We start from the raw sequence: 12,934 nt of genomic DNA on the forward strand, positions 1-12,934 counted from the left end.
AACGTGACACAGTTTGAAGTCTCTGAGTCCAGAGTGACTTTCTGTTTTCCTTCCGCCTTCATTCTTTTTCTTACTCATACTTCAGCTTTTGGGGTTAAAGCTAAAATAGAATTTAGAGTCACTTATGTTTTTTTTTTGTTGTTCTGTTTTCTCTTCTTTTGCTTTGCCACATTTTACTACGTTTTGGATAGATTAATTGCTCCACTTATTGACCTTTCGTTTGTCTTCATGTTGCACATTATAGCTATATCATCACCTGCCAGTCTTCAGAATGTGTAATGGGTTACCACCTTTAGCTTCAATGCATTCCAGGATGATCTCCTCATTGTTAAATGCCATTTTGGAACACTTTATAAGACATTTTACTCAAATTTATGATAAATGAAACAATATTTAAATGTCTTTTTTTTTGCCCCGTCTGTATTATTTTTCCCGTCTCCCTCTGTGCTGTATATACCTTTTTTATTAAAGGTGCTATTAACTCTTTTTTACTTTGCTGCACTTGCAGAGCCCAACATCCTCATTATTGTATGTGAGCTATTTTGGACACATGAATTTCCTCTAAACTCAGTCTGCACATCTTCTCGTTGCGTTGATTTTACTAAAGATTGCTGCAGGATATCGCTGACATAAGTTTCATTCCATGAACATTCTCTGTTCCCTTTACTTGATCGTGGGTTGGTTAAGATTTAGGGGTTTTTGAGAGTAATAAATCATCTCAGACATGGACAGAGACCTGCATTAACAACTTTGTTTTACTGATCATGGGTTGTCTGCAGTTCTTTAAAAATAGATGTTTAGCTTGATTTAAATAAAAGACCTTCTGTTCTATTTAAATACAGTATTAGCATCATCATATTTCAATAGAGGGTGTCTCCTCTTTTTTTGTACGTGCACAGTGAAGGCGTTTTAAAGGTCTAGACTGAAGTGTTGCTAAAAAACACACTCTGCTCAGTCTTGAATTAACTTTCTTCCCAGCATGCAAGCAGCTTTTCTAAAGAGCAATTGAAGGGCTTGAATGAGACCAGTTCATTATTGTCTGCTCATTTTTTCAAATGTATTTTATTTCTTATAAAATATCCAGCTTATTATTGCAGTAGCCACCAGATCATCATCTATACAGACTTTACTGATTCCTATGAGTCCAGTTTAGAGGTCTTTGTTTAATCATTGGCTCTTGTCAAATCCATGTGTTGATACATTTTCTTTTTCATTTCAAGAATTTAGGTAGATAAATGCTTCTTCCTCCTTTTTTCTCATTATTCCTCCGATTGGTGGTAGAAGTGCATCTCTTCTGCCGTCTCTTCATTGTATCCACGATATTCCCCCCCCTCGCTGCCTCCTCTTCCTCTGTCCTCCAGGCAATGAATCCCCAGTCTCTTCTGCAGCTTCTCCTCCTCAAGGCGGAGCTCCATAGAGTCCACCAGGTCGTAGATATTATCCAGAGACCATGTTGGGGATGGGAACCATGCCTTGATGTCGCCATCCTTCCCCACAACCACCATGCTGAAATAATCCTTACCAATCTTTAGCTGCTCTCTCATATTGTTGACCATATCAGGGGATAACGACTCAACCTCGGTCTGACTGCGACCTGGGGAAAGGACGGCAGAGTGGAAGCTAAGTTGTTCAAATTACAGAACATAGCAAAAAGGAAAGAACAAATATGAGGACAGTTGTGAGTTCAGAAACCTCTGGGATTGGTTCAGATTAGATAGAATCTTATGGCAGTTTAACCATAAAATCAAAGCCAAAGAAGAATTTGCAAAAACAGTTCCTCTAGGCTGGTCCCAAAAGTCAGATTATCCCCATAGATATCTGTGTTAAAGTTACAGCAGAAATAAACAGCTTTACTACCTGGAACAAAAGCTGTTTGTTCTCTACAGCTAAATTTCCCCTTTATGACAACTGTACTGACATTTAAATTGTTTTTGTATGTTTAAAGAGACAGTTAGCCCCAAAATCAAAATGCATATTTTAGTGTAGCATGTACTGCTATTTATATTTTCTCTCTGCCAAACTACACTTGCCAACTGCATCACTGTGCAGACCAAAGCATGCATCTACCCCTGGCAAAGGCCCTGCAGTAGTGACATGACAAGATATAAATATTGAAGGAAGTTATAGTTCCCATCAGCTACAACTTACATTGGTTGATTAATTTAGTTTGTTGGAGTCCACAAAATGGTGACATTGTACTAACCACATTTGCACAGAGTCTATTCTTAAAATAAAATGTTTAGTTACGTACTCACCTTAAAATATACAGTATTGCTAAGAATTTCTAAGGTGTATGTTCCATTACCATCTCATATACACTGCATTGCCAAAAGTATTCATTTACCCATCCATCTTTTAAAAGCACCCTGAAAAGTCTTTAGGTGATCCAAAATGCTGCAGTGAGAGTACTGACAGTTACTAGAAAAGGGGGGCATATTTCTCCCAGATTGGCTTCTCTTCATCCCTGTTAAATCCAGAACTGAATTTAAAATCCATCTTCTTACATACAAGGCCCTGAATAAACAGTCCCCACCTTATCTGAAAGATCTCATACCGTATCACCCCAATAGAGCACTTTGCTCTCAGACTGCTGGCTTACTTACTTACACATTCCTAAACCTTGTGAAAAGCCTTCCCAGAAGAGTTGAAGTTGCTAAAGGTGGGCCGATATGGGATGTTATTCAAGTTCACATGTGTATGAAGGCAGATGAGGAAAGACTTTTGGCAATATACCTAAAAAAAAAAAAAAACCTGGAATGCCCCACATGACAATGACTTACCATTTAAGGGAAATAACTCAACAGTTCCTGATGCTTTTTCTGCAGTTCCTAACAGCTTTAGCATGGCAAAGTGGCGAATACCTGAGAAAAACATCCAAGAAGCCAAATTTTAGGACATTAAACGGGTCTCATTCAGGATTGTAAATCAGATAATCAAAAAGATCCATTATTATGCATAAAGAAATGCACTTGTGTTGATGGGTCCATTCAGCTAAATGCATGTGTATCTGTGGTTATTGTTATTCAGCAGAACTCGGTGAGTTAGGGATTTTTGTTTGTGTTCCTCTTTCTCCATGTCCTTTAAATGTTTCAGGTGCAGTTGCTGGGTTGGCTGCGTCAGGCCTCCTCCACCTATGGGCAGATTCTTGTTTCCTCATAGCTGCTCACTTGAGATCCCTGTTTGAAAGCTGCCTGCTCAAGAATCAACTTACTTGCAATTTAGTAACAACTCAAGCAGTTTAGTTTCTCCTCCTCACCCCCACCTGGACATCTGTGGCCCACACTCAGTCTGCCTGGCAACTCAAGTAAGATTCAATCTGCTTCAGCTTACTCATTAACTTGAAATATTCACTTCCTGGGCAGCCACTTTACTCTCATTCTCTCCTCTGCATAGCTCCTTTGACGCCATGCATATTGAAGTAATGCTTGTTCCTCTGCCACAGTCCCTTCACTACTCACTTTCTTTATAGTAAAAACATCACTTAATTAAAAAGTTACTACTTATTAAGCCTGCTTTGTGGCTCCAGTCAGCCTCACATTATGACAGTTATATATTTAACATGTGTCTGTCTTACTGCATATTTTTGTAGATGCATAACATATTTAATATTCATTGTGTGATTCTGGCCATAAAGGGAAACAAAAGTCTTATTTTGGCCTGCCTGACTTGGCTTCAGCACTTCCTTGTTACCACAGACATTAAAAAAAAACATACCCAGGTGACACTCCTGTCCTCTGACAGCAGAGAGCTGCTGCTGGAAAAAATAGTCATCCTCAGAGGGAGCAGAGATGAGCAGCAGTCTTCTCTTTGACATGAACCTAGACATACATAAAACATACAGATTTTAAGCTTGAGTGTCCCTCAGTTTCATTCAGTCATGACCCCACCAGCCTCACAAGATGGAAGACCTTAGATTCAGTTCTCCTCGTTTTTTAAATTTGAAACCATTTATTGTACACTTCAAGTCATGTATTGTGTTATGAAAACAGAAACAAAAATAAACTGTAAGCAGTTTGGACAAATCAGATGTTTCTGCTGGGTAAAGGAAAATTATTACATTATTTAACAGCAGGGTGAAAAGCAGCAAATATATATTCCTGATCTGGAGGCTGGGATTGGACTGTGAAACCTTCAGGGATGCATGCTTTACACAAAGGCTGCTGCCACCGAATGTGTTTCCCCCCCCCCTGTTAGCAACTGAAGGTGATAAGGGGAAAAATAACAAGCAAAAAGATTAAAATATGCCGACACTGGTTAACTTTATCTTGGAAACAATGGCGCTAAAATTTCAAATTTATTTTGACTTTGTTGTTTTCTTAGCGGATGGCTGCCTCCCCTGAAATAAAAAGTGATTATTTTACCTGAGAAGTGAATTTTCTGTTACAGACTGTTGCGTGTCTTTAGAGCACATTGGAGGACTCTTTCTTTCCTTCTCTTTTTCTGGGTGCCTTGAGGGAAAGTTGTCAATGTATTCAAACAAAGCCAGGCTTGATGGGGGAGCCTCGAAGACTCTCTGGGGGAAGGATAAGAGCAGATTAGGCAACAAAAGTATTTTTACTACCATAGCTACATGAGATTATGTCAACAGTCTTTATGAGTCTACATAAGCAACTAAACAATAAGGAAAATGTGTTCTGACACAGTTGGATTATTAAAAATTATTAAAAGTTTTTTCTTATTTGGTAAATGCCAAGTGCCATCGTTGCCTGACTAAATGGGTTCCTTTAAACATTTAAAATGAAATGATTGCTTTAGCTAACGAAATCTTGTTCATGTGTCTCTAAACTCAACTGCTCTCAGGTGTGAATGTGACTCAAAGCAGTGCTGGGAAGAAGCTTGTCAAAGCCAAAAAAAAAGGATAAGAAAAACTCAGAAAGCTCAGGTGAGATTTTCTTACACCGGGCTTGATGTCATAATCTGTGACCGTCATTGAAAAGAGGTCAGGCGATGACAGGCCGAGCTCTGCTCTCAGCAGAGAGATGGGGCCTGAATCCAATAAATGCTCTCCACGGTCACTGAGTGGAGATTCTGACTCTGAAGCACACGCAAACAAAGCATATAAATCAATGCGTGCACACATAGATGCCAGAGAAATCACCATGTACACCTTACAATGCATGCAACAAAAACAGTAATTATAACCGCAGTGTTAAATCGGTGTCTCTGAACAATGTTTGAACTCAGCAGTCTTTGAAGACAATAAAAACAGTACACAGGGCTTTTGTTAGATTTCATCTGTCCTCAGCAACTCATCTTGCGGTAAGGGGCTACTGTGATACCTGTTAAAATGTAACTGCTGCAGTATCACAGGGTTGTATGTGAGGGAATCAGACTAAACATTTACTACATAACACAGGACAAAATCACATTGTTACTTCCTGGTGCGCTAGATCAGAAAGTACTTTATCTGAAGGCTAATGGGAACTGAAGCCATCAGCTGTGGTGCCATAAAGAAAGTGTGATTGTATGGGTTTGTTCCCTGATGATGAATCCCAGTGACTTCATTGTTCTCCTGACTTATTAGTATTTAACATCATAATGAGACTGAACTTTTTGGTGTTGAGTGAAATGTCTCAACATATATTGGATAGATTAGCCTACCATTACATTTTGTTCAATAAAGCCCCAGTCACGCAGACTTGAAGACCAGCCTCTAGTGAAAAATGTGTATTCTCTGACCAGCTGATGTGTGGTTAATGCTCCAGTTACAAAAATTGACAGAGACTCCCTGGCAACCACAGGTTGCTGGGGAAAAATGTGTATTCCCTGGCTGGCTGGCAAGTGACTCCTGGAGTTTGCTGGCATTCGCTGGGTGACACTGGTTGCAAAGAGGAATATGGTGCTGCACTAAAACCTTCCTTATGATCGCTTTGGTTGCTAGCAGTTTGCATGGACAACATTGACATTGCACACAAGTCAGCATCTTGCTTGCAATCCAGGGGCAACTGTGGCAATCTGCTGGTGACCAAAGTGATCACAAGGAGGTTTTTGGTGCAGCACAGTCTTTCCAACCAAGTTCACCTTGCAACAGCCAGCAACTTCCAGCGACCACTTTCCAAGCAGTTGCGGAAAACATATTCTTCCCTACCGGAGGTTGCCATGGGTTGCCAGTCTCTAGGCCTGTGTGACTGAGGGCTAATTTATGTCTCTGTGAAATTGTGTTGCTTTACCTCAGTGGTTTCTTACCTTTCCACTAGTCTATGTATTTTACTGTTATCTATGTTTAGCATGCTGTCAATGGGTCACCACTTTAGGCTGTTTTGTTAACTTTCAGTTTTGAGGAAGCACCGTGTTTGCCTTTGGTCATGCCTTAGATGTTTGTTTGTTTTTGTTTTTTAAACTATCGGTTCAGTGAATTCTAGGAAGGGAACCTAACCAAATGTTGAAATGCAAATATTTAAACAGAAAACATCACCCACACACCAAACACAAAAGCGAAAACACTTCCTACCTAGGCGGTAGTGCTGCAGTGTAAGTGTAGCATCACTTCCTTGACCAGCAATGGTTGCCACTGTGATCTTCCTCATAGCGAGTTCACAGCGATGTTTCCCGTTCTCTTCAGTCTGCTGGGTGTAGAGTGTTGCATCTCTGCTGGGTGTTGAGATCACCTCGTATGAGACAACACAAAAACGTGAATATTGGTTCAGGTACAGCTGTGTAACAGTGTGGAGGCCTCTGTTCAGCAGGATAAGGTAGATTCGAGATGTAAAGGCAAAAGAGGGGAAAAATGCAAAGAGAAACAGAAAGATTAGACAAAAACTCTTACCATCAACCTTCTGGTCCCCTTTAAACTGTCAAAAAACTCCTTCAGTGCTGCTTTATCCTTCTCACTTGCCTCTCTGTTGGACTTCCCCCCCCTTCCTTTTCTCTTCTTTCCCTTTTTCCCTTTGCCTTTTTTCTTAGACCTCTGTTTTTCCTTTTTGTTCTCCTTTCCACTCTGCTCAGTTTGAGCTCCATTTTTTTTCTCTGCATGTTTCTTCTTTCCTTCTTCCACAGATGGGTGAGTGCTGCAATACAGTATATAAAAAAAAAAGTCACTTTGATGTCCATCCAGCACTGAAAACAGCATTTATGTGGTGTAAGGAGACGAGGAGGCAAGAGACACCAGATGTGAACACAAATCAAAACATTCACAGGCGCACTCTTCACTCTGTTTCAAAGTCTCACAAAACAATCAAACTTATGAAGACATTACCTGTCTTTCTTAATTTCCTTATTGCTCCTTGAAACAGATGGAGGACTGGTCACTCTTGCTTTTTCCTGTGCATTTGAAGTGGCACGATCATCACTGCTCGAAGTCTTTGTCCTCACAGGCACTTTACGGATTACAAACCTCGACCGACCATTCAGTATATCCTGAATCCTACTCTTCAGGGCAGCTTTTTTATCCAGAGGACGTCTTTGTAATGCCACCACAGAAGTCACATTTCCTCGCCTCTGAGGGCTCGGCGTCATCTTTTTTCTTTTTATCACAATCTTCTTCTTGGTGGTTTTACACCTAAAACATGGCATAGGAAACCATAAGTTCACATGCATGGTCACTTGGATGATCAGCTTAAACTGTAATTTTTTTTTGCTGCTATTTTTTTTTTCATTTATTACTTTTTGATAACTCATGAATGTAAGTGCCAGTCACTTTAAAAGACAAAAATGATGGGAGATGATGTAGTAGCAAGTCTGGTTAGCAGCATAGACTAAGGCCCCATTCACAAATAAATTGATTCACTTTTTGTTCTTTGTTTTGTAGCTGATATTCGGTCATTGCAGTCAACATTTGAAACTCTGGTTGCATAGATTAGTCTTTTGCATATTTTCCAACTGTCATATGCCAGTCACTAGTATACTTCACTCCTATTGGTAGTTGCTTCAGTTGTCCAGAAGTGAGGTCAGTCTCCAACTGTTTATGCTGGTACAACCACTTTGAATGACTGCTCCCAGCTGCTGGGAGGCCCCCCATCCTTCTCCAGGGGCGTATCTCTGTCCACTATAAACACGCAGCTTTGAGTCAATTGTAGAATGTCACCAAGAGGTGGCGCTTTCATCACAAAAACTTTGACTTGTATAGTTTCAAATTGTTTAGATAGGTTTTATGCTTAAATATTTTGCTGAAATAGAAAAACTTACTCAAAGTTAAGTTTTGAAAATGTAAAATAGATAAAACTTTAGTCAGTTTGATCATCCAACATCCTAAGAAGAGCTTTGAATGTCCTTCAAGAAGCCTGGAGAACCATCCCTGAAGACTACTTAAAGAAATTACTGAAAGCCTTCAGGCTGTGCTGAAGAATAAAGGCAATCATACCAAATATTGACTTTCAAGCTCTGTTTTCTTCCAACTCGGGTTTTCCAAATTGATGTTAAATTTTTGTTGGTAGATTTTTGCTGTTGAAACCAACAATTTCTCCTGAGGAGAGTCCATGCTTTCACTATTGCCTCAAGTTATCAAGTGGGATCTTCTGATGTTGAAGTTTTCATGCATGCAATCTAAACAGGTATATGTTATCAGATCATTGAATCGGGTGTCAGTGTCTTCTGTATATTTTAAGTTTGCAGATGTTTTAACACCAGTTTTATTAATATACTCTGAATTGCATACTTTTAAAAGTCAGAGTTGGACAGTGGTGTTCACTCAGAAGGTTCTACAGACTAGCTGATATGTTCTTGTCTGCAGGAGGAAGTGTCTTATTTTACACACGATCATCAAGAGCTGACAAAAGTTCCATCCATCCATGCATCCATCCATCCATCCATGCATCCATCCATCCATCCATCCATCCATTTAGAGAATATTTAGAGAGATCATTCTCTCCTTAATGAAAGTGACTATACACCCTGAATGCTTGGTTGCACTATGATTACTTTAAGACATTTAGTCTAAAACTGTTAACATATGGGGGCTGGAGCCTATCCCAGCTGTCATACGGTGAGAGGCAGGATACACCCTGGACAGGTCGCCAGCCTGTTGCAGGGCCAACCCAGAGAAATAGGCAACCATTCACACTCATATTCACACCTATGGGCAATTTAGAATCACCAATTAACCAGACCCCACTAACTGCATATCCTTGGAGTGTGGGAGGAAACCAGAGTACCCGAGAGAACTCACACAGACACGGGGAGAACATGCAAACTCCACACAGAAAGGCTCCAGCCAAGGTGGATTCTAACCTAGGACCTTTTTTTAACCATTGCACCACCATGCTGCCATGATAATAAATGATTGTACCAAATTTATTTTCCTCAGAAGTTGTTGATATATCTAAATGTAAATCAACATTGCCATCACTAGAGCCATCCTCTTAGCATAGCTTAAAGTGACTTGAGAGGAAGTTTTGCACCTTCTGTGAAACCCATAGTGGTGCCAGACAAATAACTTTTTTTTTGAAAAATTTACCAGAATTTTAAATTATTTTTGTTCTTTCTATAAAAAAGCAACAGTTTCATTTTATATTGCACCTTGTAAAATCACTCATCACATCAAAGTAAAAGTGAGGTAGTAAAACCTGAACTGAGATCCTTTTCTGGTTATCTTCTCCAGCTTCCTCATAGGGAACTGATCAATGAGCTCTAAAATGGCCTCGACACGGACCGGATAAGGGAAGCGCTCGCTGACCCGTAGGTTCTTCTTCATAACCAGCATGGTGAACGCTTGCTCCTGACATGATTGGTGTTAAACACAAATCAGAAGCAGGTCAACTGCTAAACCATCAGGAAACACTTCAGTTTTTAAAAGAGTCAAATAGGCGGTAACTTGTTTATATGTTGGCAAGAGTTTGAAATGAATCACACTGTTTATGGGACACTGGTTACTTGGCTGGTGAGCTCCAGGTAGTGCAGCAGTTTGGTGACCATGTCGGGGTCCAGGTTCTCGACTGTGGCATCTCCTTGAAAAGTTGTTTTCTGGATGCGTCCCTCCATCATGGCATTCTGGATGATGGTAATGATGTATGTGTCTCTTTCTGCTAAATGGCAGTTCAATCCTTTCTGAGCAAGACAGAAAAAGAAACAATGAAATAAATGAGTCAAAACTGATGAATAAGCAGCTGTGTTGAGGTTTTAAGGTAAATTTAAAAAAAAATGAAAGAAAATAGGAATAAATGATGAGTGTGTATCAGAATAAATTGCAGAGAACTACCTGCTCCATTTCTTCTAGCTGTTTCTCCATCATACGAAGGTAGTGGTCATTGCTGGACTGAGCTGTTATCACCCACAGACGCTTTTTTCCTGCAGGGGGAAACAAGTGGCTGTAGGAACATTAAAAACAGAAACATCTGCTGGTCAATTCATTTCTCTTACCTGCAAAGTCAGCCAGGAAATCCATCTCTGGAGCCAAGCTTGATGATGACCCTCCAACTTCTCTGTTGTATCCATCTTCAACTTTTTCTTCCAGCCCCAATCCATGCTCAATTCCTGGGGGAAGATCTGAATAGTCTCCCCAGTCCCGTACATTAGGGTCCAACAGCTCCATTGGCTTACTCTCACCGAAGCCTGGCCATGCAGCTAGCAAACCCAGGTTGCTGAGGCTCCACAAAGCAGCAAAGAGCAACAGATAGCGTGAGACGCAAAATTGAGACATCCTGACTGATGTTGCAAATAAATTGGTCTGGCGATCAGCTGGAACCGCTTAGCAGCTCATAAATCCTCATCTGAAATAAAAATACATATGTGTAGTGCTGTTTACACCACAGCTAGGTCTTAGGCAGCAGTGTTGCATCTGAAACAGACTAGAAGGATTTCCAAAGTGATATTCTGACGTATAAAAAGAAAAAAATCCCAAAGCTTCCAGAGAGGATGATAGTTTGAATCCCAGTTCAACACCACACTGAAGGCTGTATCGCTGTATCGTGAAAAACAGGTGGCTCCAACTTGGACTTTGAAAAGGAAAAGGAAAAGCAAAGACTACAGGGGTGTTAACCCCTCTCACCAGCAGAGAAACTGACTCGAGAGATACTCCTCTCCCTGCACACACACACACACTCCTGGTTCAAATTAAACCCCAGACCCTTTAACAGGAAACTCCTGGAATTTTCTGCAACTTCAAAGCATTTTCTCGCAGAAAACTTTCTCTCTGTCCCTCTCTCTCCCACACACCACCATAAATTAAACACACTCACACAACTGTACAAAAAAACACTCATTGTTGCATAATTCGTGCCCTACATTGTCTTTGGTTTAAATCTCTTCACCAAATGAAATTGAATTGCATTCAGCAGATTTGATTTATGCATATCTCACTATCCCTCAGATACTAGCACCTGGATGAACTGATAATCACAAACCTTTTGTTGCTTCACATATGGGGGTGGGAGACAGGGAGTTTCCAAGGAAAAGAGCAAGCACAGTGAAGTTGTGAACTTTTGTTCAGGAGGGTCGAAGCTTTTAAGTGATGAGAAATGGCAGCTACCATAAATAACCCAGACCACACTGCAGATGCCGATGTCTAGAAAAGTTCACACGAGTTCAAAGTTGTCAATCGGAGACAAATGTTCCCACAGGGAGATGGCCTTCTGCCAGGTAAAAGTACTCATCCTTTTCCAGCCATTAAATCTGACAGTCTTTACAATATGAAAATACAGCTTCAAGTTAAATATCGCACAACCTCCTCCCACCTGTTAAACCTATTGTTTAATAGGTGGGATTGTTTTTCTATTATAAAAATATAGCATCCACAAAAATATCACAGTTGCATGTTCTTAGCATTTCATGTGTTATTAATAATCAAGAATCCTTTCTTGAATCTATTGCACACAGTGAAGAACTGCAACAGGTAGAACAAGAAGCACGCCAAGACCACAAACCTCCCCCACACTGCCTCGCTCTCTGGGCAGTATTTTCTTTTTCTTTTTCTTTTAAGGAAATAGTTTTGTATTTTCTATACATTCATTTTGTTTTCTTTGTTCTTTTTAAATGAACTTTAAGAAGTTTGTTGCGCAGTAAAAATCAGATAAGAGCAGCATGACAGATGTTTACTTTGATTATGTAGGAGTAGGTAATGACTTGTAAAGAGCTGGACATAAATAACTTGAGCTTATTCTAGAATATTATGCTGCAGTTTATTTGTAACTAACTAGGCAGTTCATTCTCTTTCTCCTGACAATCCTTTCTTTAAAGATAAAACACATTTCAGGGTCAGCTTGAAAGACAGCCTGATGCGAAACTATAATGTGATATTTAGAATCCCCATATACCAGTTATCATTTCTTACATGTTGCCAATACAAGCAAAGGCAGTAGAATTTTATGAAAGTTTGACCTTATTTGCCCTTGAAGAAAAGGTCAGAGGTCAAATGTAACCTGATATTTAGAATCCCCAAATATCATTCCCTATATGCCATTATGTTGTCAATACAATACAAACAAGAACCATAGTTTTAAATAGCTCTATATAGTATTATTATCACTTTGAACTTCAGATCAATCTGACCTTGAAGAAGAGTTCAGAGGTCAAATGAGACATATTTTAAATCTTCATATGGTACTTTCTATGTGCTGACAATACACACCCCACTTGTAAGAGCCATAGTTTCAATAAATCAATGTACCAATAAATCATTAAGGTGACTTTGAAGACCTTGGTGGATGTAAAACCAAATTTTAATGGATCGTTAACATGACCCCACCCCTACAAAGTTTTATCAGAATTCATTCAAAACTTTTCGAACTATTGTGTTTACAGAATGACACGGATGCACGCAACCACTACTAAAAACACAACCTCTTTGGTGGAGGTGAATACTCAGAATGACATGACTAAAAACCACATGCTCTGAAGAGTTATAACAGTTATAAATATTCGTGCACATGCTTCTTGACCTCAAAGAAGCAATTTAATGAGAATAGAGACAAAAAAAAAAAAAAAAAAAGACAATGGAAGAATGCGTGCTTCCAGTGCAATTAGAAGAGCTGTCTGTAGGGTGAAATGAAATATAATGAGAACC

General features: G+C 39.7%; 1 protein-coding gene across 1 annotated transcript; it reads right to left on the minus strand.

The window, feature by feature from the left end:
- Positions 1-1,085: 1,085 nt before the first annotated feature.
- ccdc80l2 (coiled-coil domain containing 80 like 2) lies at positions 1,086-10,573 on the minus strand. The gene is made up of 12 exons (XM_030742982.1): positions 10,294-10,573; positions 10,133-10,221; positions 9,808-9,981; positions 9,501-9,652; positions 7,196-7,498; positions 6,767-7,007; positions 6,452-6,608; positions 4,898-5,034; positions 4,362-4,513; positions 3,715-3,818; positions 2,781-2,861; positions 1,086-1,594 (listed from the first exon to the last, which is right to left on the minus strand). The coding sequence occupies exons 1-12, from the start codon at positions 10,571-10,573 to the stop codon at positions 1,260-1,262; spliced, it is 2,205 nt and encodes a 734-aa protein (XP_030598842.1). The 3' UTR covers positions 1,086-1,259.
- Between the last annotated feature and the right edge of the window lie 2,361 nt (positions 10,574-12,934).

The sequence above is a fragment of the Archocentrus centrarchus genome, chromosome 12 (assembly GCF_007364275.1).
Source record: "Archocentrus centrarchus isolate MPI-CPG fArcCen1 chromosome 12, fArcCen1, whole genome shotgun sequence".
In the NCBI taxonomy this organism is placed as follows: Eukaryota; Metazoa; Chordata; class Actinopteri; order Cichliformes; family Cichlidae; genus Archocentrus; species Archocentrus centrarchus.

What these genes read in the sequence shown, in the direction of transcription:
- ccdc80l2 (XM_030742982.1), bottom strand. Translation starts at nt 10,573, where the DNA reads ATGTCTCAATTTTGCGTCTCACGCTATCTGTTGCTCTTTGCTGCTTTG. An exon ending in AGGACAGGAGTGTCACCTGG is followed by an intron (nt 2,862 to 3,714) that starts GTATGTTTTTTT and finishes TGTTTTTCTCAG; the next exon opens with GTATTCGCCACTTTGCCATG. An exon ending in TGAGTTATTTCCCTTAAATG is followed by an intron (nt 1,595 to 2,780) that starts GTAAGTCATTGT and finishes TCCTTTCCCCAG; the next exon opens with GTCGCAGTCAGACCGAGGTT.